The 26,528-nt window shown below is 33.1% G+C and overlaps 2 protein-coding genes and 1 long non-coding RNA gene across 8 annotated transcripts in view; 1 reads left to right on the plus strand and 2 right to left on the minus strand.

Moving 5' to 3' along the window:
* Nucleotides 1-26,528, plus strand: part of LOC147073254 (uncharacterized) — a 781,660-nt gene that overhangs the window by 2,613 nt on the left and 752,519 nt on the right. Inside the window, exons 4-5 of one of the 3 annotated variants that reach the window (XR_015070437.1) lie at nucleotides 3,094-3,247; nucleotides 3,513-3,602. The exons of 1 other annotated variant lie outside the window; for it this stretch is intronic. Coding sequence is in view for 1 of the 2 variants with exons in the window: in XM_085945115.1 (XP_085801241.1) it covers nucleotides 261-271 (11 nt within the window). In the remaining variant the exon portion in view is untranslated. Of the gene's footprint in view, nucleotides 1-260; nucleotides 1,096-3,093; nucleotides 3,248-3,512; nucleotides 3,603-26,528 lie in introns of those variants that run through there. One more of the 3 variants, XM_085945115.1, reaches the window with a different exon arrangement.
* On the minus strand, nucleotides 4-7,784 carry LOC147073255 (uncharacterized). Its single transcript, XR_015070442.1, has 3 exons — nucleotides 6,915-7,784; nucleotides 1,579-1,711; nucleotides 4-1,523 (listed from the first exon to the last, which is right to left on the minus strand). It is a non-coding gene; the product is annotated as an uncharacterized LOC147073255 (long non-coding RNA).
* On the minus strand, nucleotides 15,481-20,776 carry LOC147073256 (uncharacterized). Of its 4 annotated transcripts, XM_085945119.1 has the most exons (4): nucleotides 20,721-20,776; nucleotides 20,029-20,152; nucleotides 17,622-17,792; nucleotides 15,481-16,366 (listed from the first exon to the last, which is right to left on the minus strand). In XM_085945119.1, the coding sequence occupies exons 3-4, from the start codon at nucleotides 17,752-17,754 to the stop codon at nucleotides 16,161-16,163; spliced, it is 339 nt and encodes a 112-aa protein (XP_085801245.1). In that variant the 5' UTR covers nucleotides 17,755-17,792; nucleotides 20,029-20,152; nucleotides 20,721-20,776; the 3' UTR covers nucleotides 15,481-16,160. The 4 variants fall into 4 exon arrangements, with proteins under 4 accessions (XP_085801245.1, XP_085801243.1, XP_085801242.1 ...); XM_085945117.1 differs by having other exon boundaries at nucleotides 20,029-20,776; XM_085945116.1 differs by having other exon boundaries at nucleotides 20,025-20,776.

Below are 26,528 nucleotides of genomic sequence, written 5' to 3' on the forward strand. Positions count from 1 at the left end.
CCTGCATATATTTATGTCGACTATTTGTAGCGTTGCGTAACTTCGACTACAGATAGTCAAAAATGGAATATTTAAATTCATTATTGCAATCTTATGTTGTATTTGAAATATGATTTTACAAATTATCAATAAAATGTTTCGAGTGTTTATGGGTAATTGTGAGGTATTTGTTATTACAGTGAAGTGGTTCTTCGTCGCATTGTGTTGTGGTTATTTTGTGATATTTTGGTATGTTTATATAATATTGGTTCTCATTTCAGATTTGTATTAAGCAGTTTTCTGGTATTCAATGTAAGGTGCGAATTCAGCCAAGTGATATCTGCTACGGGGAACGCCCACAGTGAATAAGTGCAATGGTACTAAGTGTTCAAGCTGATCAAGTGAAATCGAAACAATTGTTGGGTGGGTTGGCGGGCAAACAATTTTCTCGATTTGGCTTGTGAGGCTTCTGTTTGTATGGTTGGTGTATCTAATCAGGCCGAGGGTGGGTGGTTGGAAGGTCCATGATTATTTACCCTACCAGAGGTGTTAAGTGTTCATTGAACTGACGTGCTTCGAGTGCGTTGGAAGGTCGGTATTTGTATGGTTTGTCAGTTCCGTCAGCCTGAGGTAAATCATCTGCTTCCATTTGTATGTTTAATAGTGTTCCCACTGCCTCTTACTTTAGCAGGTTATCTCATGTTTATTGACTTGTGAGTATGTTGTCCCGATGGTTGCGGAACTTGGACGAAGACACATGGCGTTGTTGACGCAGGTCCTATTTGTTGCATTTCAAAGTGCATGGATTTTTATTCGATCTCACTTTTAGGTTGGTCATGTTATAATATAAACATTTTTTTTTATACAAATTGGGTTCAAGTATGACCTGCGTGAACGCGCACGCCAGCTGGTATTTTCTTTATTCTGGATTATACTCTACCCCCGGGCGAACTAATGCACATTTGTTTTACATAATTTTAAGTACTTGCAGATTTTTAATTAAATTTTGGATGGGCTTATCTTCTCCAAGGGAATTCAACTGATGCTCATTATGCCCCTTTGGGGGCGAAACAGCTCCTAAATTTAAAAGAAATGAAATTGGCCCCACCAACTGCCATTTTCATTTTATCATTTGTTTTTCGCTGTTCAGGAGCTTTGTGCCATTTGCTAAACGGCCTGGGATTAGGGTTAGTGCGACTTCTAGGGGTGGCTAAGATAAAAAAAAATGGATTACTTTGGAAGCCTGATGTAAAAGGTGTAAGTATTTTGCTGTGCTGCTGGCCGTCAGATCACCCATTAGGATGCGGGGTGTAAGTATTTTTAATGTTTTACTCATTTGAATGGTTCCTCAGTGGATGGTCGGTTGCGATTCGCGTTACCTGCTTTCAATTAGTGCCGGTGGGACGCGAATCGCACTTCGTTACCATGTGGAATTCATTCTAATCTATTACTGGCTGTGGATTAATGGTACAAATTATAGTACGGTTAAGAATGCTGGCTGTAATGCTATGATTGGAACCTAATGTAAATGCTAAAGTTTTATGCTGGGTATGCCAGAATACTATATTCTTAAAGGTTTGAGCCGAAAAATGTTCGTGCACTATCTAGGTATTTTCTTTACAGAAATACTATCAACTTATGCCTTTCTATAATCAGCGTAGAAAATATGGCAACTCGCGTTGCCATCTTCAGAGTGGAATTATATAGTACAGTGTTGCCATATTTTTCTATGCTGATTATAGTACAAGGCGCAAAAATTAATGTACGTCAAGTTGGACTGCCCACTTTTGAAATTCAAAATTTTGAAATAGCCAGTCGTTAGTGCTGCGTTAGTGCTGGTTAGTGCTGCAATATCATCGTTAGTGCTGTTGTATTAAAAAAGTTATAGGCAATTCAATGTGGGCAGTCCAACTTGACGTCAAGTTGGACTGCCCACTTTGTAAAAACAAATAAAATTCAAAATTCAAAATAGCCAATCGTTAGTGCTACATTAGTAATGGTTAGTGCTGCAAAAATTATCGTTATTGCCATTAAATTGCAAAAGTTATGGGCAAATCAAATTATAAAAAACGTCAAGTTGGACTGCCCACTTTTTAAAAACGAATAAAATTCCAAATCCAAAATAGCCAATCGTTAGTGCTACGTTAGTGTTGGTTAGTGCTGTAAAAATTATCGTAATTTGCATTAAATTAAAAAAGTTATGGGCAAATCAAATTATGACAAGCGTCTAGTTGGAGTACCCACTTTTGAAAAACAAATAAAATTCAAAATCCAAAATAACCAATCGTTAGTGCTACATTAGTATTGGTTAGTGCTGCAAAAATTATCGTTATTGCCATTAAATTGCAAAAGTTATGGGCAAATCAAATTTTAAAAAACGTCAAGTTGGACTGCCCACTTTTTAAAAACGCATAAAATTCCAAATCCAAAATAGCCAATCGTTAGTGCTTCATTAGTATTGGTTAGTGCTGTAAAAATTACCGTCATTTCCATTAAATTAAAAAAGTTATGGGCAAATCAAATTATGACAAGCATCTAGTTGGAGTGCCCACTTTTGAAAAACAAAAAAAAATCAAAATCCAAAATAGCCAATCGTTAGTGCTACATTAGTATTGTTAGTGCTGCAAAAATTATCGTTATTTCTATTAAATTACAAAAGTTATGGGCAAATCAAATTATAAAAAAAGTCAAGTTGGACTGCCCACTTTTGAAAAACAAAAAAAATCAAAATCCAAAATAGCCAATCGTTAGTGCTACATTAATATTGGTTAGTGCTGCAAAAATTACCGTTATTTCCATTAAATTACAAAAGTTATGAGCAAATCTTTTAGGTACTTACTAATTGTGCAGTTGAAGTTTTTATGTACTTACAGGTAAGTACCTAGCGCAATAATTGTTATAGTGAAAGAAAAAAGAGATTAGAATGGATAGGTACACATTTTTTGCCTGATTTCCCAAGGTAAACTCAATGATTTTAGTTCATAATTGAAGCCTGAAAATAATACAAGATAATGTTTGATAAGTTTTATGAGCGAATACAAGTAGGTGTGCACGGGCAACAGTGGATTGTATGAGGCGAAGGGATGGTGTTTTGTTTGAAGCCAGCGAAGGCAGGTAGCAAAGTATTGTGTCCATGGCAGTGTTGCCAACCGTACTATAATTATAGTATTTGTACTATAATTTTGGCCCGCGTACTATGTACGATATAAAACATGTATAGTACGCCCAAAATACTATACTTTTGAATATCGGAAAAAATATATAAAAAGTACTAAAATTTCTATATTTTCGTTGGATAAATTGGTGCAAAGTACTATAATTTCGCAATATAAGGAGATTTGCAGCACATGGAAAAAAAATGCTCGAAAAACGTAAAAAAATCCCTTAACTTTGGTTTAAAATGAAATTTCTTGAATAGTTCGGCAAGCATTTTTGGTCGGAAGAGGTACCAAAATAAAAAGGGGTCTCCGAGTTTCTCAATATCTCCGTTATTTTTTTTTCTGAGTAACAAAAAACCTATACATTTTCAACAGATGACAACGCGTACTATATTTTTTCCCCAAATACTATTATTTTGGAGGCTCTGTACTATAATTCCACTTTGAAAAGATGGCAACACTGGTCCATGGCCTTTTCCGTTATTGCAGACTGCAGACACTGTTGCCAAAGATAGACATGTTCAGATACAGAATATATTGCCGATTATACAATTAATAATCGGCAGCACTAAATGGTAATAGTGTAAGTATTTATATTTTGTGTACTTACCTACTTTCGTGTGTTTAAATGGTACAATCAAGTTTCTCCGTAATGACATGCTAAAATAGGTAATTTGAAATAATGTTTTCACAGGAGTTTAAGATTTTTTAGCGCCCGTTGCATTAACCAAACATATTACATGGTACTCAGGGCTCGAAATGGACCGGAACGCACCGGAGCGCCGTTCCGGTTCGTGAAATCTGTAAAGTTATCGCTCCGTCTCGTGGACAAAATAATTTGACCGTCTGAGCTAGATATGCCATATAATAAAAAATCTAGCAACCTTATGTTTATAAAATACACATAAAATTTGATAACCGTGTTAATTTTCGAGCGCTCCGGTTCGTAATATTTTCCATTTCGAGCGCTGACGGTACTTCATATACCTACCTACAACTGTTGTAGGTAGGTATGCAAATTTGTGCCTAAATAAAACGAATCATAATATTATAACATAGATACTTTTACTTAACTTAACTACCTACAAGCGGTTAAATACTGTCACTTAGGATATTATGACAGCACTTGATATATAACTGCATATTTTAATGTTTTCACGGAATCTTTATAAGTTTGGCCTCCAATAAATACAGAGTTTATATTATAACTACCTAGCCTATTCATTCATATACGGCAAAAAATATGCCGAAAAATAACACCGCATAGTTTCAATTTTGTATGACGAAGTTCAGCTTTGGCCGGGTTAAATTTTATACCTAGTCCAGTGTTACCAACCGTCAGTGTTGCCATCTTTTCAAAGTGGAATTATAGTTCAGAGAACTAATATAGTACGCGTAGTCATAGTGTTGAAAATGTATAGGTTTTTAGTTTCTCAGAAAAATATAACGGAGAATTTGAGAAACTCCGAGACCCCTTTTTATTTAGGTACCTCTTACGACCAAAAATGCTTACCGAAGAATTCAAGAAATTTCATTTTAAACCAGTCAAGGGTTTTTTTACGTTTTTCGAGCAATTTTTTTCCAAGTACTCAAAATCTTCTTATATTGCGAAATTATAGTACTTTGCACCAATTTATCGAATGAAAATATCGAAATTTTAGTACTTTTTACATATTTTTTCCGATATTAAAAATTATAGTATTTTGGACGTACTATACCTGTTTTATATCGTACATAATACGCGGGCCAAAATTATAGTACAAATACTATAATTATAGTACGGTTGGCAACACTGCCATGGACACAATACTTTGTTACCTGCCTTCGCTGGCTTCAAACAAAACACCATCCCTTCGCCCCATACAATCCACTGTTGCCCGTGCACACCTACTTGTATTCGCTCATAAAACTTATCAAACATTATCTTGTATTATTTTCAGGCTTCAATTATGAACTAAAATCATTGAGTTTACCTTGGGAAATCAGGCAAAAAAATGTGTACCTATCCATTCTAATCTCTTTTTTCTTTCACTCTAACAATTGCGCTAGGTACTTACCTGTAAGTACATAAAAACTTCAACTGCACAATTAGTACCTAAATGATTTGCTCATAACTTTTGTAATTTAATGGAAATAACGGTAATTTTTGCAGCACTAACAATACTAATGTAGCACTAACGATTGGCTATTTTGGATTTGGAATTTTATGCGTTTTTAAAAAGTGGGCAGTCCAACTTGACGTTTTTTTTAAATTTGATTTGCCCATAACTTTTGCAATTTAATGGCAATAACAATAATTTTTGCAGCACTAACAATACTAATGTAGCACTAACGATTGGCTATTTTGGATTTTGATTTTTTTTTGTTTTTCAAAAGTGGGCACTCCAACTAGATGCTTGTCATAATTTGATTTGCCCATAACTTTTTTAATTTAATGGAAATAACGGTAATTTTTACAGCACTAACCAATACTAATGTAGCACTAACGATTGGCTATTTTGGATTTGGAATTTTATGCGTTTTTAAAAAGTGGGCAGTCCAACTTGACGTTTTTTTTAAATTTGATTTGCCCATAACTTTTGCAATTTAATGGCAATAACAATAATTTTTGCAGCACTAACAATACTAATGTAGCACTAACGATTGGCTGTTTTGGATTTTGATTTTTTTTTGTTTTTCAAAAGTGGGCACTCCAACTAGATGCTTGTCATAATTTGATTTGCCCATAACTTTTTTAATTTAATGGAAATAACGGTAATTTTTACAGCACTAACCAATACTAATGTAGCACTAACGATTGGCTATTTTGGATTTGGAATTTTATGCGTTTTTAAAAAGTGGGCAGTCCAACTTGACGTTTTTTTTAAATTTGATTTGCCCATAACTTTTGCAATTTAATGGCAATAACAATAATTTTTGCAGCACTAACAATACTAATGTAGCACTAACGATTGGCTATTTTGGATTTTGATTTTTTTTTGTTTTTCAAAAGTGGGCACTCCAACTAGATGCTTGTCATAATTTGATTTGCCCATAACTTTTTTAATTTAATGGAAATGACGGTAATTTTTACAGCACTAACCAATACTAATGTAGCACTAACGATTGGCTATTTTGGATTTGGAATTTTATGCGTTTTTAAAAAGTGGGCAGTCCAACTTGACGTTTTTTAAAATTTGATTTGCCCATAACTTTTGCAATTTAATGGCAATAACGATAATTTTTGCAGCACTAACCAATACTAATGTAGCACTAACGATTCGTTATTTTGGATTTTGAATTTTATTTGTTTTTCAAAAGTGGGTACTCCAACTAGACGCTTGTCATAATTTGATTTGCCCATAACTTTTTTAATTTAATGCAAATTACGATAATTTTTACAGCACTAACCAACACTAACGTAGCACTAACGATTGGCTATTTTGGATTTGGAATTTTATTCGTTTTTAAAAAGTGGGCAGTCCAACTTGACGTTTTTTATAATTTGATTTGCCCATAACTTTTGCAATTTAATGGCAATAACGATAATTTTTGCAGCACTAACCATTACTAATGTAGCACTAACGATTGGCTATTTTGAATTTTGAATTTTATTTGTTTTTACAAAGTGGGCAGTCCAACTTGACGTCAAGTTGGACTGCCCACATTGAATTGCCTATAACTTTTTTAATACAACAGCACTAACGATGATATTGCAGCACTAACCAGCACTAACGCAGCACTAACGACTGGCTATTTCAAAATTTTGAATTTCAAAAGTGGGCAGTCCAACTTGACGTACATCAAAAATTATAGTAATTCTGAAAAATATATTAGTACAGGAACATTTTTTGTCTTGCATCCTTTAAAATTAAAATTTTACATTTCCATGGAATTAAAATTATAGTATTGTACTATAATTATAGTACGGTTGGCATCACTGTTTGGGTTCGAGAAAGTTCATTTCAAGTCTGGGATCTTTTTTTTTTTTATGTGTTTCGACTATTTTCTAAGTTCTCAAAATTTTCTTATATCTCGAAATTGTAGTACTGTGCTGTACTTTAGTACTCTACATATTTTTCCGATATTTAAAATTATAGTACTTTGGGCGTACTATACCGGTTTTATATCGTTCATAGTACGCGGACCAAAATTATAGTACAAATACTATATAATACGGTTGGCAACACGCACTCAACCAAGATGCGCTCTATATTTATTTTCCTAGATGGCACTGCATGAACGTCAAATGCCAAACATACATATTACCTATATTAAAAAAACTGCTATTGAGATTTTTTAATGTGAAAATAGATTATACAAAAAGTAAAAAGTTAGAGAATGCTATCATACAGTGTTTCGTAGGATGTTTTTTCTCGTTCATAGATGGTGGTGGAAGAAAGAAAGACCTCGCGTTGGAATAATTTCATTGCGATGTTGCCAAGTTTACCAGGTACAACGCGCATCAAATCTTAGCTGAAGGCAGAAGCGCAAATATATTATTTTGTATCGCAGGTGAAAAATATTCATATAATATAACATGAATAACTACAATGCAATATGAGTCATTATTGCAAATTTGCGTATATATTCACCTCATTCTTGTTATACTATGGCTAACGCAGTGGTTTTCAATATTTTTCATGTCACCAAGTCGAAATAATTATTAAAAATAAAACTTCACATGCATTATCATTTAACTCTTATTCAATTAAATCGACAATATTGAGTTATCACTAGCTGTTTCGGGCTGTAACCCGTCCTCAGGCATTAGGAAGATTAAAATAAAAACACTTATGATTTAAAATTATCTGCCAACAGTTGGATATGGTAAAAATTTGGTCATTGATAAAATAAAAATATTAATAGGTAGGTAGGTGCCTACCTACATAATCATCAAAGGAGGTAAGGCCGGGAATATACGGGCAACTTCGTGTTGCTGCTGCCGGCAGTGGCAACTCTGAGAACCCCAATTTTTCATACAAAACTCATAATGAACGCACACACAGCAACTCACTGCTGCCTACCTCGGCCTTCAGCTAAGATTTGATGCGCGTTGTACCTGGTAAACTTGGCAACATCGCAATGAAATTATTCCGATGCGAGGTTTTTCTTTCTTCCACCACCATCTATGAATGCATTTAAAAATTAATAAACGTAAAAAATCTTAACACCACTGCACAGTTATGTACCGAAATATGACTATATTCTAAAACATTAGAGCGAAAGGTTTAAAAGAATACTATTTTATGTAACAAAAATACTTTATGCAGTCATCAAATGTTTAAAATAACTATAAAGGATAATAAGGCTTCGAAATTATATAAATAGATTATCTACAACGTTTAAGGAGTGTCCAGGATCATGGTTTGAAAATACAATAAAAACTCAATTTTGACCTACGACGAGCACGTGGGCCGTTAACACGAGTTTATAGTTCAACCATAACTATCTTTAGTATTATATTTAATTAATTTAATTATTATAGTTTCGGTTGTAGGTATTGTCAGTTGCTTTTTCATTACCTGAGATATTTTCGACCGTTTTAACTTCGAATATCACATACACGTGACGTCACAACAATTATATTTTATTATATTTATGTGGTTTTCTCAAAACCTATCTTATCTTACCAAAATCTTCTACTGTACTGCGGTTTCACTGCACCGTCATTGGGCCGCATGGCCTGCTCCAATGTTAAAAAGAAGATATAAGAGGGATATAGAAGCAAAGGTAGATTTCTACCAAAACGGTGTTTTGGAGAAAAAGCTAAAAAACTAATTTAAGGCAAATAAGTTTAATGCAGATGTTTTTGTTTATTTTCAATGTAGAAATAAGGTTAAAAAGATTATCTGTATAATAAAATCAGTAATTTCACTATACTTATTAAATTATAAAAGTCAATATTGCTTCCAAATTTATAAGATTGCTTGGTTTTGCGTCTAACTAATTGAAAGTTTGCTCCCAAATTCTACCGAGCGGCCATTTTGTCACTTGACTTTTTAGTATGGGAATAATATTTCAAGTAAAGAATGCAGCCTGTGCTTCTAATGTGAATTTTTAAAATGATTTTTTGCTGCCTTTGCTTCTATACCCCTCATATTACATAATACCTACCTACCACCTAAGTGGTGTTTTTACGAAAAAGAAAACTGCCGGGCATCTTGATCTGAAACGGAAACTTTGAAAAAAGAGCTGGGCTGAGCCGGAGCTGACTTGGAATAGGCGTAAGCAACGCTCAATCTGCCTCCATGGACGGGAAGTGCATGTAAGTCCTGTAAGTAGCGTGACTGAACAATTATTTCTAGCCTTTCTCTTCTATCTTCTCACAAGTAATAATTCAATGATGCGATATCTAAGTAAGCTGAGCTTTCAAGAGGTGGTTTATTTTTTAAGAATAGCTGTCAATTCTCACATAATTTATATCCAAGAGCCATTTGACAAGAAAATTTAATATTTTTGAATAACAGACTATTTTATTAGGATATTTGACATTTTTAATATTATTATAAGTTTAAAAAATGGGTAGCTTTTGGTGTCATAATTTACTTACAATCGTATTTTACTAGATTGGACAGTGTTCAAAAAGTGTAATACATATTATACTGCATAAAATGCTTTTTCGCCGACACTCTCAGTTGAAGTAACTAGTAGGAAGTATTTTTATTTTTTTATTAAAATAGCAAAAAACCGTATCTAATCATATCACGACTTACGCTACGACAGTATTTCACTGGGGTGCGGATATTGCTAAAACTCTTGATATAAAAAAATAATTGACTTTGATCACAGAGCAGTTATTTTTACCTAATTGATAATAGATAGAGCTTTAAAAAAAATGCTGTAATTGTTTTACATACACACTTGCAATGCCTTTCTTGTTTGCTGGGTCGCAGACTTTCAGGTTGAGGTGAATCGTACAGCAAATATGAATTATCGTTATAACATTGTCGCTGTTTAGTTGTGAAAATGCAATAATTGGTTGATTGCTTTGGGTGATTCCGAAAGGCGATGCCTCACTGCCAGTTTGACAATCATTAATAGTTTTAATATTTTTGTTTATTCATAGAAACTTAGCCAATAAAATCACTCAATATGACATAGAATCAATGACATTAATATGGACGAAGCATCTGGGAAAAAAAATGACACTCACTTTATTTGTCGGGTCTGCCGAATGGCATAATCTGTTCTAACGCCATTACAATAAAGGTGATATTGCTATAAATTCCCGAAACTTTTTGTCGGGTCTGCCGAATAATTCGGTTCGAACAGGTTCGCTCAAACGAACATTGATACTAGAAACACTGTTCTAACGCCGTTACAATAAAGGTGATATTGATATAAATTCCCGATGCGTGATATCGCATAATGATACTGCGTGATGTCTACTTATACACGTGCGAATGTCACTATGGGCGAATTTACTTGCTAGCTACTGTACTGAATGCGTCGTCCATTAATAATGTCATTGCATAGAATAGATGAAAAACAAAATGTTCAAGATTCAGCGATGTTTAATACCGTGTCCGGAAACTTGTACGTCTAGGCAGTTCGCCGTATCACCGTGAAATGTTGTATCGGAAATATTCGTATATGGTCGTATAATTGATGTCCAACCTCTTTGGGTCGTATAGTACTGATATAAAATTCATGTAAACACAGTTCTTGTCGGTTTACACTACAGGAAGCCAGCAGCAAACAAATTTTGAAAATAGCCGTTATACTGTATTTGTTAGATTTGGTTTTTCATTCATTCATCAATTTTACCAAAATCGGCTATGAAAATTGAATTTATGTTCATTGGAGACAGTGTAGTATACGGTCATCTCTTCCTGGTAAGAAAGCTCACGGCGAACTGTGCCACGGTGAAATGTTTTACGTACAATTTACATGCAACCGTTTAATACTATGAAAAAAAACTTGGTAGCCGCGATTTGTGTATTAACCACCTTTAAAAACTATTATTGTCTCGTTTGAATTAAGTATATTTATTGATAGTTGAGTTATGTAGGTTCCTACTTTTTGAAAAAAAATCGGGTGTCGTAGTCAAAATATTCCTGTAAGGAGGCTTGAGGCGCCTGCAGTTTTTTGAATCCGGACATGTCTCGGGGGCATCGCCCAAGATTGCAGCTGCCACTCACTCTGGTGTGATTTGTCACAGCTTAATTCTTAAAATGCCCACGTAAGAGAAAGACAAAGAGAATGGTGGAAATCTGCAAATATGTACAGACAAGCTACCATACAACATACGACACAACTCCCACAACTTTGACATCGTAAAAAGTGGATAGGACAAAGATATGATAGGTATCAAATAAAAAAAAATATTCAGGCTTTTCAAATATCAAATTTATTTATATAAATTTGCACCATATGTAATATAATAAGAAAGATAACAATAACCACAAAAAATGTAGGTAAGGTAATAAAGAAAACAGTGGAATGAATAACTAGAAACATTGTTGATTGATGAGATAAATCTCAAACATTAAATCTTATCATTTCATAAGTCGAATAATAGGTTAAAAATATGATTTTACAAAACTATTTTCGTTAGGGTATAGGTCAGGGTTGGCGAACCTTTTCATGTACGCGTGCCAAAATTTCCCAAATATTATATTCTGACTATCTGACGTGCCCAGCACCTTTTCATGAGAAAAAGGAAAAGGATTTTAAGAATTCTATTAAATAAGTTTGAAAGTTACAATTGAGTACTTGAGATTTTATTTATCGCCGTGTTTCTAACTGAAGGCATGCATATCTTTTATTCTTTGAATATTTTTTCCCTTGTTTTCAAAATGTTCATTAATATTGTGGGAGCATTTTACCTACGCTTCTTTCATACATTCCCCATCACTGAACGATTTTCCATTTTTAGCGATTATGTTCGAAGCAAAATAACAAGCAACTGTTATATTTGAATGACTGGCGAATTAAGTATGTTTGTTGGTTGAATATATTTATTTTAAATTTCCCAATCAATAAATTCTTTTTGCTCGTCCATGATTTTCTCAAGCTGTGATTTATTGTTTGTTTCATAATACCGTTTTACTGACGAGGTTCTGCATACAACTGTCCCAGAATACAAAATAAATACAGTGCTCGAAAAAGACCGGAGCACCGTTCCGGTTCATAAAATCCCCAGAATTTCGTGGAAAAAATAATTTGCCCATCTGAGCTATATACCTATACCAGTATACCATATAACAAAAAAATCTCACACTTATTTTATAACAACTATAATATAAAACTAGAACAATGGACTTAAATCATGAATTAGAATTAAAACTGTTAATATTTTCGTAAATTATTGAGCGCTCCGGTTCGTAAATTTTTCTATTTCGAGCGCTGAATACATACTTCTTTAATGACTTCTTTAATCATGCCATACTCCTTAGTCCACCGACTTTGAAAATATGTGCATGAACTTGTCTTCACTGACACTTGCTACGGTGAACATCAGCTGGATCAACAAAGATATAATGATAACAAAATTTGTCGCCAGCTTAAAAATATGTAGGTGTACGGAAAGATAAAATATAAATGAAGAGTCCGGAAATACTGTGCATATATATTTTTTTTTAATCGTTCACATGCCAGCCAAATTTTCATATGTGTCACCTCTAGCATGTGTGCCATAGGTTCGCCAACCCTGATACTAACGAAACAATTTCTATTGAATAAAAAGGTACTATGGAGCTGGATTAAAGAATTATCCTAGTCTGCCATGGACAGGAGTTAATAGAGTTTTGACCACCAGATTAATTAATAAAAAAAAACTTATACAATGCATGACATTATTAAACAAAAAGGTTCTGAGTATAAGAATAATTTTCATTAACAATTTCCTTTATAAAGTACAATATATCATTTAATCTTACCAATACTTTCTCCGCTATCAAAATGTCAACATGGTTTATAAAAAATAACTATTACTTTAATTTGATGTTAAACCTAGTAAATCCATTACAAATTATCACAGTAAATTCGTGAGATATAAAATGGGCCTACGTTTATTAATTATTAGTGTTTTAACAACAAAATCGTATTCCGTTAATAACGATCTGTTAAAGTTCGTATCGAACTATTAAGATTTTTGATACCATTTTTTCATGGATAGTAATTTCTATAGAAAAAAATAATCTTATTAAATCAGTTAATTACAAAGTCATTTCAACCGGTGGTCGGCAAACGCAGGATAATAATAAAAATTGAAAACTATACCTTTTCTGAATTTTTGCTAAAAAATATTTATTTATTATATAATTATAGTGTTGTCTTTAGAACAGTTACCATAACGTGTGGTATTCATCTAAAATATATATTGGGTGGTTTAATTGCATTTCTCTATATAACGATGAAAGGAACTTGAAATCAGATTAAACAATATCTCCTATATCTGACAATTGCCGACCACTGCTTTACACTTGTAATTTGCAGCGATACAAGGGGTCGTCAATATATGATGACGTCACGCCCTAACAGAGGGGATAGGGTGGTAAATGATGTGATGATTTGTGGCAAGGGACATAGAGATACAACAAAATATTAGTTGAGACATTATAGTGAAGTAAGTTTAGACATGTTTAAAAGATTTCGTGACATAATATTTATGGACGACCCCTAACATTAAACATTTTTCGAAAATTGACAATTTTAAAAATACAAAATGTGCCTAAATGTAAAATATAAACCGTTTAAGAAACTAAGCATATAATAAAAATTGTAATAAATGATATTACTTCATGTGAATAACTAATCATCAAATTGGGAATGTCCAAATTCATTGTGCAGTTTATTTATTTATAAAAGTAAAATAAATCGAATGAATTATAATAAACATATTATTATGATTATTGGTCCAAATATCGCCAGCCATTTCTCGGCACTTATCCTACCTAGACGAACAATTCATTTAAAGTTAGATCGGAATGGATTGTGTAAAATACTTAGGCACTTAAAAATAAAATTTCTAGAATTTTTTTATAGTGGTGTGCAACGTGGCAACAACACAATATTAAGGTGAATGCTCAGCCTGCTATAGGCACCTAGCGGATAAATAACTGAAGCTTGCAATTTAAAGAAAATTCACATTTTATAATGTTTGTTCAAACTCTAGGTTTAGGTATCTTATTTTCTTTACTTTTTAATTACGTATTTATTATTATAACATTTTCAAATGTAAATCAACTCAAATTGTAACCATTGTATTTATCCGCTAGGTGCCTCTGCTAGGCATTCACCTTCAAAACAATTGAAGATAGAATATTGATATAATAATATGCCATCAGCACATGATCTAAGATCACTGTTAACCAACGTTATACTATATATTTTATTAACGTTATACAAAATTAATAACGATCATTTTTTATTATATTATTAATAAAACAAATAAAGGTGTCCGTCCAGGACTAAATAAATACATGGAAGAAGCTTTAATCTTAGAATAGAAGAGGTATGCGAAATTAACTTCCATTTATATTATATTATAGTCCTGGTGGGTTACATCTTCAATGCGAGATTCTAGTGATTGTGTTCCCTCCACTCTCGTACAACTGTTTCTCCCCGTGTCCTAACTCTGGCTTTGCAGCGTAAGGAGGAATGGCGGCAGCATCTCCAGTGGGTGACGCCGTCTCTTTCTCCATCATGACAAAACGGATACTCTTTGTAGACGAGTTGCATACCGCCGCGCCGTGACAGCTTGAAATACACTTCACCTGGAAAAATTCGCGTCAAATGACGCAGTTATTGTAACACCGGTCTTAAAATCGATATTATATTAAAAAAGAACAAAATATATATCCTGAATTTAGAGATTGAATCAGAGCTGGACGTCATGTTCCACGTCCATACCTTACCCATCTTTTACAAGTTTTGGAATCGATGGACGCTAAGTGGTGAGAATTAGCTATTATTTTATAACTAAATTGTAATGACTGCAATTTCAATGCACTGTATGTATTGTTAAGGACGTAAGCGGGGGTCGGATTATAGTACATGAAAGAATGAGGGATATCTTTAGTTCTGCAGAACATAGCCACGGCATCTGCAGCCATGATATAATGGTAACTCTATAATAAACGTCATATTAGTTTTATTAGGTACTCGAATTAATTTATAACCTTCCATGTAAAATTTTTACCAACACGTCATAGCGAAATAGGTGGTGAAGACAATAACATGAAGTGGGAGAAGATGTATGTATAATAGAGGGAATGGTTTTAAGTTCCAAGTTAGCAATCGGCCACAATATAGAAGTTGCTAATGTAGATACATCATCATAAATTTTGATTTACAATATTTCAATATATTTTTTGAACACAAACTTAAGATAAAAATAAGGTACACAAAGTATTTTCAAATATGTATTTATTAACAAAAAAACACTCAGTCCTTGGTAACATTTTTTTCCACTTACAATAAATTATTAGTGACTAGATTTTTTTGGCAGAATTAAGAAATTTGACCTGTCGGCATGGAAAATTCTAAAGAATGATTACGGTGGACACTAATAAAATTTTGTTTCACAAGTCGTTGGTTTGAATCGTAAAGCTGATCATACTCAAACGTTGACATTTCAATCAATGAGTGCTTGGACACGATTAGTTACAACAAATGACTTGGGATAAAAAGTCTGTTATGATATTTTCACACCAGCGAGTTGAAATGGGACTATAGTTTAGATATTTTTTTTAAATTCTCCATACAAAAAGGGTTTATATTGGACCAATAAAAAAAATTTCAGCCAAAATAAGAATATGAACACGTTTAAATGATTTCGTTATTAAACACTTGGTCATTATGGTATATTATCGATTTAAAAAGTTATTACATTTTTACTTTTGGTAAGTAACACACAATAATGTGATTGCCAAATAACCATTATTGTCATTAATTAATAATATGCTATTTTAAATATCAATCCAAATATATACTTTCAGGTTAGCCATTAATTATTATTAATGATAATTGATGTTTTTTTCCAAATGAGGTGTAATTATTTCATAATAGGGATTAAATGACAGAAACATATAAAAATCAGGGATAATTGGGAGAATGGTTATGTAATCCCATTGTGGCGACCACTTCATCTTCGACGGTGTGGACTCGAACCTTGCACTTTAGCTTGGCGCGTTGTGAGCATTCCCACTCAGTCTTGGAATTGCGTGTTCTTTGACGGTGGTAAGAATTTCGGTTGAAAATTAGCATTTCTCCCCCTTTTCTTGATCTCATGTACGTGACATCTGCCGATGACAAACAGTGTTTAAACGGTTGCTAATATGAAAACTAGTGAAGGAATTCACATGTTATTAAAGTAACAATGAGAAATTAAAGTAATAGTAATAAAAAAAAGAGTATACTTAACATATATCTTATTTCTAAGTGTCATCAGTTTCATTTCATTAACTGTCAATAATTAATAAAATTGTTGATGGAAACCAATATATATATATATAATAGGTACAGTAAAACCTTGAATTGCGAGTGTTTTGCAAGACCAAGATTTTGTAGAAAAGCACCACCGGAGTAAGGTATACGAGTGCTTTGGATTTCAAACACATATAAGGAATGAATTTTACTCGCAATCCAGGATTCAACGTATAATTATATGATGGTATAAGATGGTCCCAATGACCGAATGTCCTAAAGACATAATTTGGCATCGTCCTCGACATCTCTCCTAATCATTATTAAGAAAGTACTGTAATTTTTATCTATTGAAATATATTTCAAAGTTAGTGAAAAATTTTTGTACCGAGATCCTGGCAGTCAAAGTAAGAATGATTATAATGCATAATAATAGTATACAAGTCTGTAAAAAAAATGTTAATGGAGTTAGAAATTATGGCAATTCTAACTCAGATAACATTGGCTAAAAGGTCATCATAAAAATTGTTTCACGTATAAGTCTTAAGTCTAAGTTCGTGCTAGAACCTCGGTAGATATAATTGAATTACAATATCTACCTGTTCTACTAGTAAAATGGGTATCATTAAAAAGTTTATCATTAATACTGAAATATTTTATTTTCTACATTGTAAAAATGGCATGTAATAAAATTTTGTTTGATTTGTCTCTCACTTTAAAACAAGCATTTGAAAGAACAATCACAACATATCACACAGGTAATAAGTTACATGAGGAATTTTTTTATAAAATACGTTCTTATAATATCAGTTAAATCTTAATATCAAAAATAGTTCATCTGAGTCATCACATCATATTTCATGAAAATAATTTATCACTATAATCTAGTGTAAAATGCACTGTATAAAAAATACAATTTGTAAAATACATCAAAATATTATTTTTCTCTACAGAAGAAAATGTGAGTACAAAAAATATTATAATCAGGCGAAAATCAGTCACAAGCCTTTATCGAGACGGACGTTTCTTTCTTTAAAATTATTTCATTCGTGTTAATACAAATAGTTCTAGGCGATGAAGACTTTTTTATTTTCATGGGTTTAACTGGCCTCTGCGGGTGATTATGCAAACCTTTGGCGCAGAGAACTTTATCACCGAGGGTGTGAATCCGCGCTCGACATTTTCCTTTTTTAGAAGTACATCTCCATATCACCTTACTCTGAACGGCAGACTCTTCGCAAAATGAAAAGTCATTGACTATCATGAGGAGCTTTCCTTTCCGCGACCGGATAAAGTAGACATCTATGAAGGAAATCCAAATAATAATTTATTCAACATTTATTAGGTTTGTTACTAATATTAATTAGACAAAGTACTCATGCAATGCTACCACGCAAGGAATATTAATTTAATGGATTACAACAAAACAGGATATAATAAGAGGGCGGGGGTTAAAATAAAAACGATAAGTGTTTATTGACATTGTTATATGGTGTCCAAATTAATATAAAATAAACACGAACAAACATTAATTTATGGAATATCAATATTGATGTGGGAATAACAAAATGCAGTTTAAAACAGTGATATTTTCAGGCATTTATAATATGTCAAGACAGTGGTTAATAAAACATACAACATATAGTGTGAGATATTACGGTTAATATAATAAGGACAATTCTACATGAGCGGCTAAACCGGCCATACCATCAAACAGAAAGAACTAATGGTTTATAACAGTGGCGAGGATTGAAGGTAAGCTTTTCAGATCCAACATAAATAATGCACACTAAAGTTTGTCAGTCATAATTATTTGTTTTCATCGAACTAAAAATACAATTTTCAGATGGTGCTGGTTTTAAAATGAAATTAAACTCTGCCTAAACAACTATAATAGATTACACGTATGCTATGGTCGATCTGGCAAATATAGTGCACATTTTTTCAGTAATACTTATTTGTTTTCGTTGAATTAAGAATACATATTACAGATGGTGTTGGTCAGTTTTATTAAATTCATTTAGCCCTGCCTAACCGAACCATAATCGATAAAAATATTCTTTTATCTATAATATATTTTTTGATTATATCTACTATGGCTTGGATTAGGCAGGTTTAAATTGTCCTCCACCCTTCGCCACTGGTTTATAATTAGCCTGTCTACATGAATGTTTTATCGGTCGTGGGAGGAAATTGGCCACGCTTAGTTTTCATAATCAAAGAGCAGTCTGTGGTGTTTTACCTGCTCGTATAAAATGTTCCTTATGCGTCAATTGAGCTACTTTATGAGCTGTTTGTTGGCGAATTTAAAAGCGGGCGGTTCAGCTACTGCGATTGTGATGATGACACATAAAACTTTCCATTCGCTGAGAAGCCAACTAGCTAGCGACTATTTTGACAGAACGTAGTTCGTTTTTTACCGGGAGGTCGCTACTGCGCAGACACAGCAGCCCACACGCCTGCGTGTAGTGTGTAAAGTTGACCGGCTTTCAACTTTTCTCAGTAGATTGTTTACAATCTGTTTGTTAGCTTGTTCGATGATGACACTGGGCGACTTTACAGGCAGATTGTAAATTCGCCAACAAGCAGCTCGTAAAGTAGCTCAATGTCATTGACGCATTAGACAAACAATTTGTGAGTGAAAAATAATCATTATTAGTAAAGTAACACACCTACCTAAATAAACAAAGGAGAGCACCTGATTTTATGAAGTTTGCACACATTGTAAAAAATTATAATTATCACAGGCAGATTGTAAATTCGCCAACAAGCAGCTCGTAAAGTAGCTCAATGTCATTGATGCATTAGACAAACAATTTGTGAGTGAAAAATAATCATTATTAGTAAAGTAACATACCTATCTAAATAAACAAAGGAGAGCACCTGATTTTATGAAGTTTGCACACAATGTAAAAAATTATAATTATCACATGAAAAAGGACATTGGAAGAGTTTAGGAATTTAATTAAAAACTTTATATTTTATTAGAATAGTGAATTTGTAACCAATTATTGATAGTATAATATAGTACAATAATAAAAATTAAATCTATGTACCTAGCTATTTGAATGAGAATGACCAAACATTAAAATGATAAAAGATGCCATTAATGATTGTATAATAAATATGTGTCTTATATCAATGCCATCATGGAATAAGATGTGTGATACCTGAAAAGTCTTAGTTTTGACATGACTAATCCACGCACACAAAATAATGAATAGAGTATTTGGTAAAGTCAGATATAGTTTAGTAAAATAAAAACAAATAATTTAGTAACTACAACGATGGAACTGTCATCTGACAGTTGTGTAGATGTAGCAACTTGAATATAATAACTTTTGAACCACAGCTAAACTGTAGTAAGTATTTACTACATTCTACTCCAGTCCATATGAATAATTTCATTATTTAGTAAGACTGTATTATTGTAAATAATAGAATAAATTTAGATTAAAATATAACAGTTTTATCATTGAATAGAGGATTGCATAGTGATAACATAGCTGAAAATAGCATTTTCATGAGATATACCTACATACCAGGAAGTTCCAGGAATAGCCATGTTGGTAACTTTTCAATTGAATATCATATCCAACGGCATCGATAATTAAATAATGTGGAGTGGACTAGGTTAATTATTATCTTATAATATACACTAACTGCATTTCAAACAAATTGTTGAAATGTAACTTTTACAATTTGAGGTTAATTAAGAAAACAATAATACACAAACAAAGAAAGCTACACATTTTGGTTGTTTTACGCTGAACTTCCAATCTAGTTACTGTTATTTTAATGTGGCTTAACCATTACAAACAGAAAGTAATGACATTCGACTATTAATTATTATGTTGATTACATACATACTAAAAACAATAAAGGAATTGACAACACCAACGGAGTAACAATGTCAACTTTGACATAACCTAAAAAGATACTCAGGATACAAATAATTAATAAAGTATTTCTAGACTATCTACAGATTGAAATGAGTAACGCTAATCTTCATCAGCTCTGTAAAAATATGTTGTGTAATGATCATTTAAGTGTTTTTTTTATTAAGATAGCATCAAAACCAGTTTCCTTTTATCGACATTGCTCTATATTAAATATCAAATTTTGATGTTATGAATCACATAAACAGAATAAATCATAATATCCAGTGTTCATTGATGATATCGATGTAATTATTATGGCAAAATGAGTTAATTTAGAAAACAGACAAACACGTGACTATAAACAAAAACAAAAGCCGACGCCATCACAACGACAAAACTGTTTGTAAAAATGTTAGCTGTCACTTTGTTGTGAGTGATGCCGTTGGTACACATGTATTGAGTTAAATACCCTTGTTCGATAATGCACTCGAAAATGGACAGCGATTAAAACCTCTATCTACATTCAAGAAGTGTTATTATCAACAGGATCGTACTTTAATATTGTAAGAAAATAATACTTATACTAAAATGTAAATAACTATGTATTTTGATAATAATGTAAATGTTATAATACATGTTATAAAGGAAAAAAAAACAAAAATTGGTCATTGAACTTTTTAATGATGCATCGGATACATACATTATTTTATATAGGTACCTATAAGTATATAAATCATTACAATTAGGTACAACATAAAATACTGTGGATACATAAAATTATATTTTATTTTTTAGATCTAAAACTTAAGGTACAGCTATGGGTGGAATGTGTTTATTTATTTAAAAAATCTCTTTCCAACAGGACATTAAATTTTATAAGCCTTTATTTATCAGATTATTTTATAAAAAAAAACTCGGTAGATAGCTAATGAAATAAATAAACTATGAAATTATTAGGTGATTAAAAAAAACTAACGGACATGTTAATAGATTATACTGAAAACAGGTAGGTACCTACCTAGAACAGTGCTCCAAAACCTTTTCTTCCACGACACACATTAGGAATTTATTATATAGTTACGCGCAAATTATTTAATTATGTATAAGGGGAACATTTACAAAATGGCAAAAGTCACGTAATTATCAGTGACCCCAACACACATTAAAAGATGAGTGTAGGTATATACCCAGATCGCTATAAAAATGTATCGTAGCTCCATTTTTTCTAATGATTTGAAAAGACGTTGAATGAGTTGTATTATTGTACAATAATTAATATTGGGCATCCTTCCATTTTAGTTTATTAGTTTAATATTTTAATTAAACTAAACAGGAATCTACTCGTCTACCTAATATTGCTATTGCGAATTACGATACTGTGTTCCCAAAACTCCAACGGACGCGCCGATTTCGGAGCACTGATTTAATAATAATGTAGTTATTGGTTAGATTCAGTTAGATCGGATGATCATTTATTTAAGGCACGTCATGTACACAGTGTTTCTAATAACACCACATTAAACTACACTTATTGTAAGATAATTATAATGCTTAATAATAATAATAAAAAAGATACCTATAATGTTTCAATTATAATAATTTTAGACTTGTATTTGGACTAACCAAAAAACTACAATAGGTACAATAAAATTTAATAATACGTAAATAAATAACGGATTGTAAAAAAAAATGTAATTAGGCCAGTGTTGCTATCTTTTAAAATCACATATTGATAGTACATTTCAGAAAAAGTGCGTGAAAATTATAGTAGGTATAACTGTAAAAATTTGAGTACTACTCGTTTTCTGCAGCATATAATATATTTGGGATTCCTTTTAGAGATCTTTTTTTTATATTTTGAGGTCGATTAAAAATTTTATATTAGGATTATTTTCTGATATAAAATAAATGAATACGTGATGGGTCTCAATAACGGCAATAACAGATGACACGAAAATCATTATTAAAAAACAGTTGTGTAAGAGGATGAAAAATAAAACATTTATAATAGAGACATGCAAATTTAGGAAAAAAAATAGAGTTATCTACATATTATTAGGAATGGTAAGTAGGTACCTATGTAGCTTTGGAGCAAATTGTTTTGAAAGAGGCAAGAGAACAAAACAGTTGTGCAGAGTCGAGTCACAGTAATTACTATGTGAATTTGTAGTAGTGACAATATGTGAGGCCGAATATTTACTCAAGGTACTCGTATGTTAAAAATATATTGTAGAAATATGTACTAACATTATAGTACGGTTTGCAATACTGGTATTGATTGTTAAGCATGTTTAAAATAAACATAATATAAAAACTGCAGAAAATCTTAAAAACTCTTCTCTATAGAGAGGAGCCTAAATATATGAAAGTGAAGCTGATCAACATGTTAATATTGCTAATGATTAAATTACCTGCATGCAATTTCCAATTGGTGATGCATTTATTTATAGCAAACATTGCACTTTCGGCATCTGATATTATTATCCAGGATTGCACTGAGATAAAATGTCTCGGACAAGTGTTACAATCGTAAACAAGTTTGTATAATATAATGAACAATCACTATTTAAATATTTAGAAAAGGGACCCTGACATGGCGCTGCTAGATGCCATATTCGCGCTGACGCAGATACCAGGTTATGCCAGATGTACTTACATACATAGACAATGCAATGCATAAAAAATGGCAGGCTTGTAGCGTCGCGTGTCTTAGCCCTAAACCTTTTTGACTCAAACCAGTTCAGAGTTATAGGTTTGGTTTCGCTATCCAAGGCAAGATAAATAAAATGACACATGGAGATAACAATGAAATAAATTATTGTACATTTTATTATAACATTCAATACTAATTATTAATTAGTAGATAACAACAGTATCTCGTAATATTGTTGTGAACCTTGGCTTTGAGTAAGTTTTGAAAGCATGTCAAAATTTGGTGATTTAGCAGATAGGCTATACCTTGTTTAGGTAATCTTAAGTCAGCTGTTAGAAACCCTGACTTGCACATAATATAATATGTATGTGTGTTGCAAAGGGCAGTTGTACATTCAGCGATTGCAGTTTTCATTAGTTGGTCTTGTAGGTTTTGAAATACAGAAATACTATCTGACAGTATTGCCAGATACACAATAAGTTTTAGCAATACCAAGGAATTTTTAAAAAGATTCTTGTACATTTTTAAGTTACGTATTATCTCAAAAATGTTGTTAATGTTGAAAATATTTCGCGACCCACGATATGCCAATCGACCCATAAAGAACAAGATTTGGTTGAACAACAAAACATCGGAAATAACCATAGAACAGATTACTAAGAAAGAAATGTGAAAGCCATGAACCAAGGTTTTGAAGCCGAGTTCGGATTATTAATTTATGGCCTTTGTACCGTATGTCTCAAGGAATACAAGGCGCGCCGACTGTCCTCAAATATTGAATGCAAGTTTCGTTTACGTGACAAAATTTAATGAATATTACGATACAGACGTAAATATTGAAAATAACAAGTGTTTAAGTTTATCCCATATTTATTTACACTCGATATCCGTACTTTGTTATACCTACCTGGTAGGGTAAGCCAGTTCCCATTAATTTTATGTTCCCTGGAAATAACAGTACTTACATACTACGGAGAGAATAACCAAGTGTGAAAATAGGCGGCCATATTGTGTATATCACCGTCTTTTGACGCTGTTAAGGCATAATTATTCAACCCATTATAAGTAGTCGCCTGTGTTTCGTATAACAAAAAAAATCAGACAGATCCCTTTGAGTATACCTAGTAGGTGAAACATTTAACTGGGTCGCATATACAAACACTTCTTCTTCTCTACTGCAACACGTCCAATATGTCAATGTGGTTTTGTTACTGTTACAAGCAGTTCCCGTATGGTCTCGCCTATGCGTACTGAAGAAAGTTGTAGTTTCGATTGATGATTATAATATCCAAGTCGAGATGATTTTCAATGTGTAACTGGGGTTAGAGCTGTACTTATTGTAGGTAATAATACTTTTTAAGAATCAACAATGTATGGAAATATTACCCCGATATTTCAAATGATTCCTTGTAGGAAAACGACGTGTTGAGGAATGTATTTAATAATATGTTATAAATAAAAATATAAGTAGTATATTATAATATTATGTAAATGTTATATGTCAAGAAAATGCGGTTTCAGAAATTGTCAATTGATTAATTGTCAACCAAGATTTCTTCTTTTTAGCACTCCCTAAATCAGTTGGGAACTTTACAATGATAAAATTGACACATTTATAGCCGGGGTTTCAAGAATTTGTCACTATCATCCGGAATCCATCGACCAGTAAGGTAATACTTCCCACTGGTATCTGCTGCTCTGGCTGAGTTTCCATGCTTGACGACATCGTAAGTTGGCGGATGGTTATGCCTTCCACGGACATAAGCGACGTCCCCCTTTCTGACACAGATTCGAACCTTGCATTTGCGCTGCCTGAAGAACTGGGCGCAGAGCCAAGACACTCTCTCCCCCTTTCCATCTCGAGATCCCGCTTCGTTGAAGATATTTCCACCTGCGACCAGTTGAGTAGCGCCTTTTTGTGACGTTACATAGAACCACGCCACTGAAAAAAAGTGAAATTTTGTCTCAGTGGAAAATACGAAAAACGCACAATAAATTCTTAATAGGCATATTATAGAAATTCCGACACCATACAAACATTCTTTATTCACAGGTAAAAACCATTATTCGTCGTGTCTGTCAAGCAGATAAATGCGAGAAAAAGCATTTGGTACGAAAATTTAAACAGGGCCTAGGGCCATACTTCAAAAGTTACGTCGATTCTGTATTATCAATCCGAATCTAAGGCATAAGGCCCACCAACGCGGCGCTCGGTGCGCTCTCTACGAAGTAGGCCCCCTCCCACCCGCGCATTACCCTTCACCTATGTAATAAGGGGCTCAAGGAGCACAAAATATTTATTATTATCAGCGTCTCTCATAACAAAGCAATGAAAATATTATAAAATTTCTCGGGGCTTGTAATTAATATTCACGATTACATCATTATACCAGCGAAATATCGGACACGCAATAACTAAACAAAGAGTTCACTGTTATTAAATAATGGCTTCTCGCCCGTCTATCGACGACGCTTCCAGGAGCGTGATTTTGCTTGGCGAGTTCAATGAATGGACTACGTTGTATTTTCGTTAATTCGTATCGCTGAGAAGCCAAAAAACGATGAATCATGGGGTAGGTGGGCACAATGCGTCGTCAAATCCAGTGTGCGCTGGCGTATTTAATTACATTGTATTTTCGATGATTCACATAGAATATGCGCGAGCGCCCCGCAAGTCCGCTTTAGTGGACTTTATGCCTAAAGGTCAGCATCCAGCGAGTGATTCTATGTTGAACTTCTTACCTGACCAACATGTCCATGTGGCGGAGAAATACAGGATTTACCTACACCAAATCTACTGGGAATGTCCTGAAATGTGTACGGAAAGGGAAGAGATACTCATGTCGGTCCAACCAGCTGTCGGGGCAATCAAATCGTTCAACCTTTCGACATAAAGGCAAATTTTATGGACGTGAAGATCTATTCACACGATTATAATGTTTGTCATTGGTTTGTTGGAACTGTTTTGAATTAGCTTTGTTTTGTACCATGTTTTTATATTATTATTTACAGTTTTTATAATTGTTTATAATTCTCCGTGCTTCTTTTCTCCCACGGGCACATTTTCTTAAATTAAGTCTCAGTATACCCAGTCAAAGCACACTTGGGAGCGTGGGGGCGTAAGCCCAAATGCAAGGCCTCTTGATACTCTTGATTAAGACCGTGTGTTGGCGGTTGGTTTGGTGGAACTATTAGGTAGTTTTGAATTAAGCTTAATTTTGCATTATGTCTTCTATTATTAGTTTTTATAATTGTCAGTTCGCCGTGCTTCTTTTCTCCCACAGCCACATTTTAAGACGTCAATTTAATCTCAGTTAAATCACACTTGAGTGCATGGCAACCTCAGTCTTGGGTGTTCCTGAGACATTCCCAAGTATAAAAACTACGGATGCTGTAAATTCAAACGTAGGGCTTAGTGAGACGCTCGATTACAAAATGAGTGTAGTGCGTGGCGGATTGCTTTAGACAGGGATGGCAATCCTTTTTACGTACGCGTGCCAAAAT

This window comes from Rhyacophila brunnea, unplaced genomic scaffold (genome assembly GCF_057557595.1).
Source record: "Rhyacophila brunnea isolate RB1 unplaced genomic scaffold, BYU_Rbru_1.0 scaffold_18, whole genome shotgun sequence".
In the NCBI taxonomy this organism is placed as follows: domain Eukaryota; kingdom Metazoa; phylum Arthropoda; class Insecta; order Trichoptera; family Rhyacophilidae; genus Rhyacophila; species Rhyacophila brunnea.

Excerpts from the sequence above, each read along its gene's own strand:
- LOC147073256 (XM_085945116.1), bottom strand. The coding sequence starts at position 20,055 with ATGGCTATTCCTGGAACTTCCTGGTATGTAG. Across the intron at positions 17,793-20,024 it reads TGGAACTTCCTGGTATGTAG|ATGTCTACTTTATCCGGTCG; the intron begins GTATATCTCATG and ends TTTCCTTCATAG. Across the intron at positions 16,367-17,621 it reads TAAAGTTCTCTGCGCCAAAG|ATGTCACGTACATGAGATCA; the intron begins GTTTGCATAATC and ends TGTCATCGGCAG.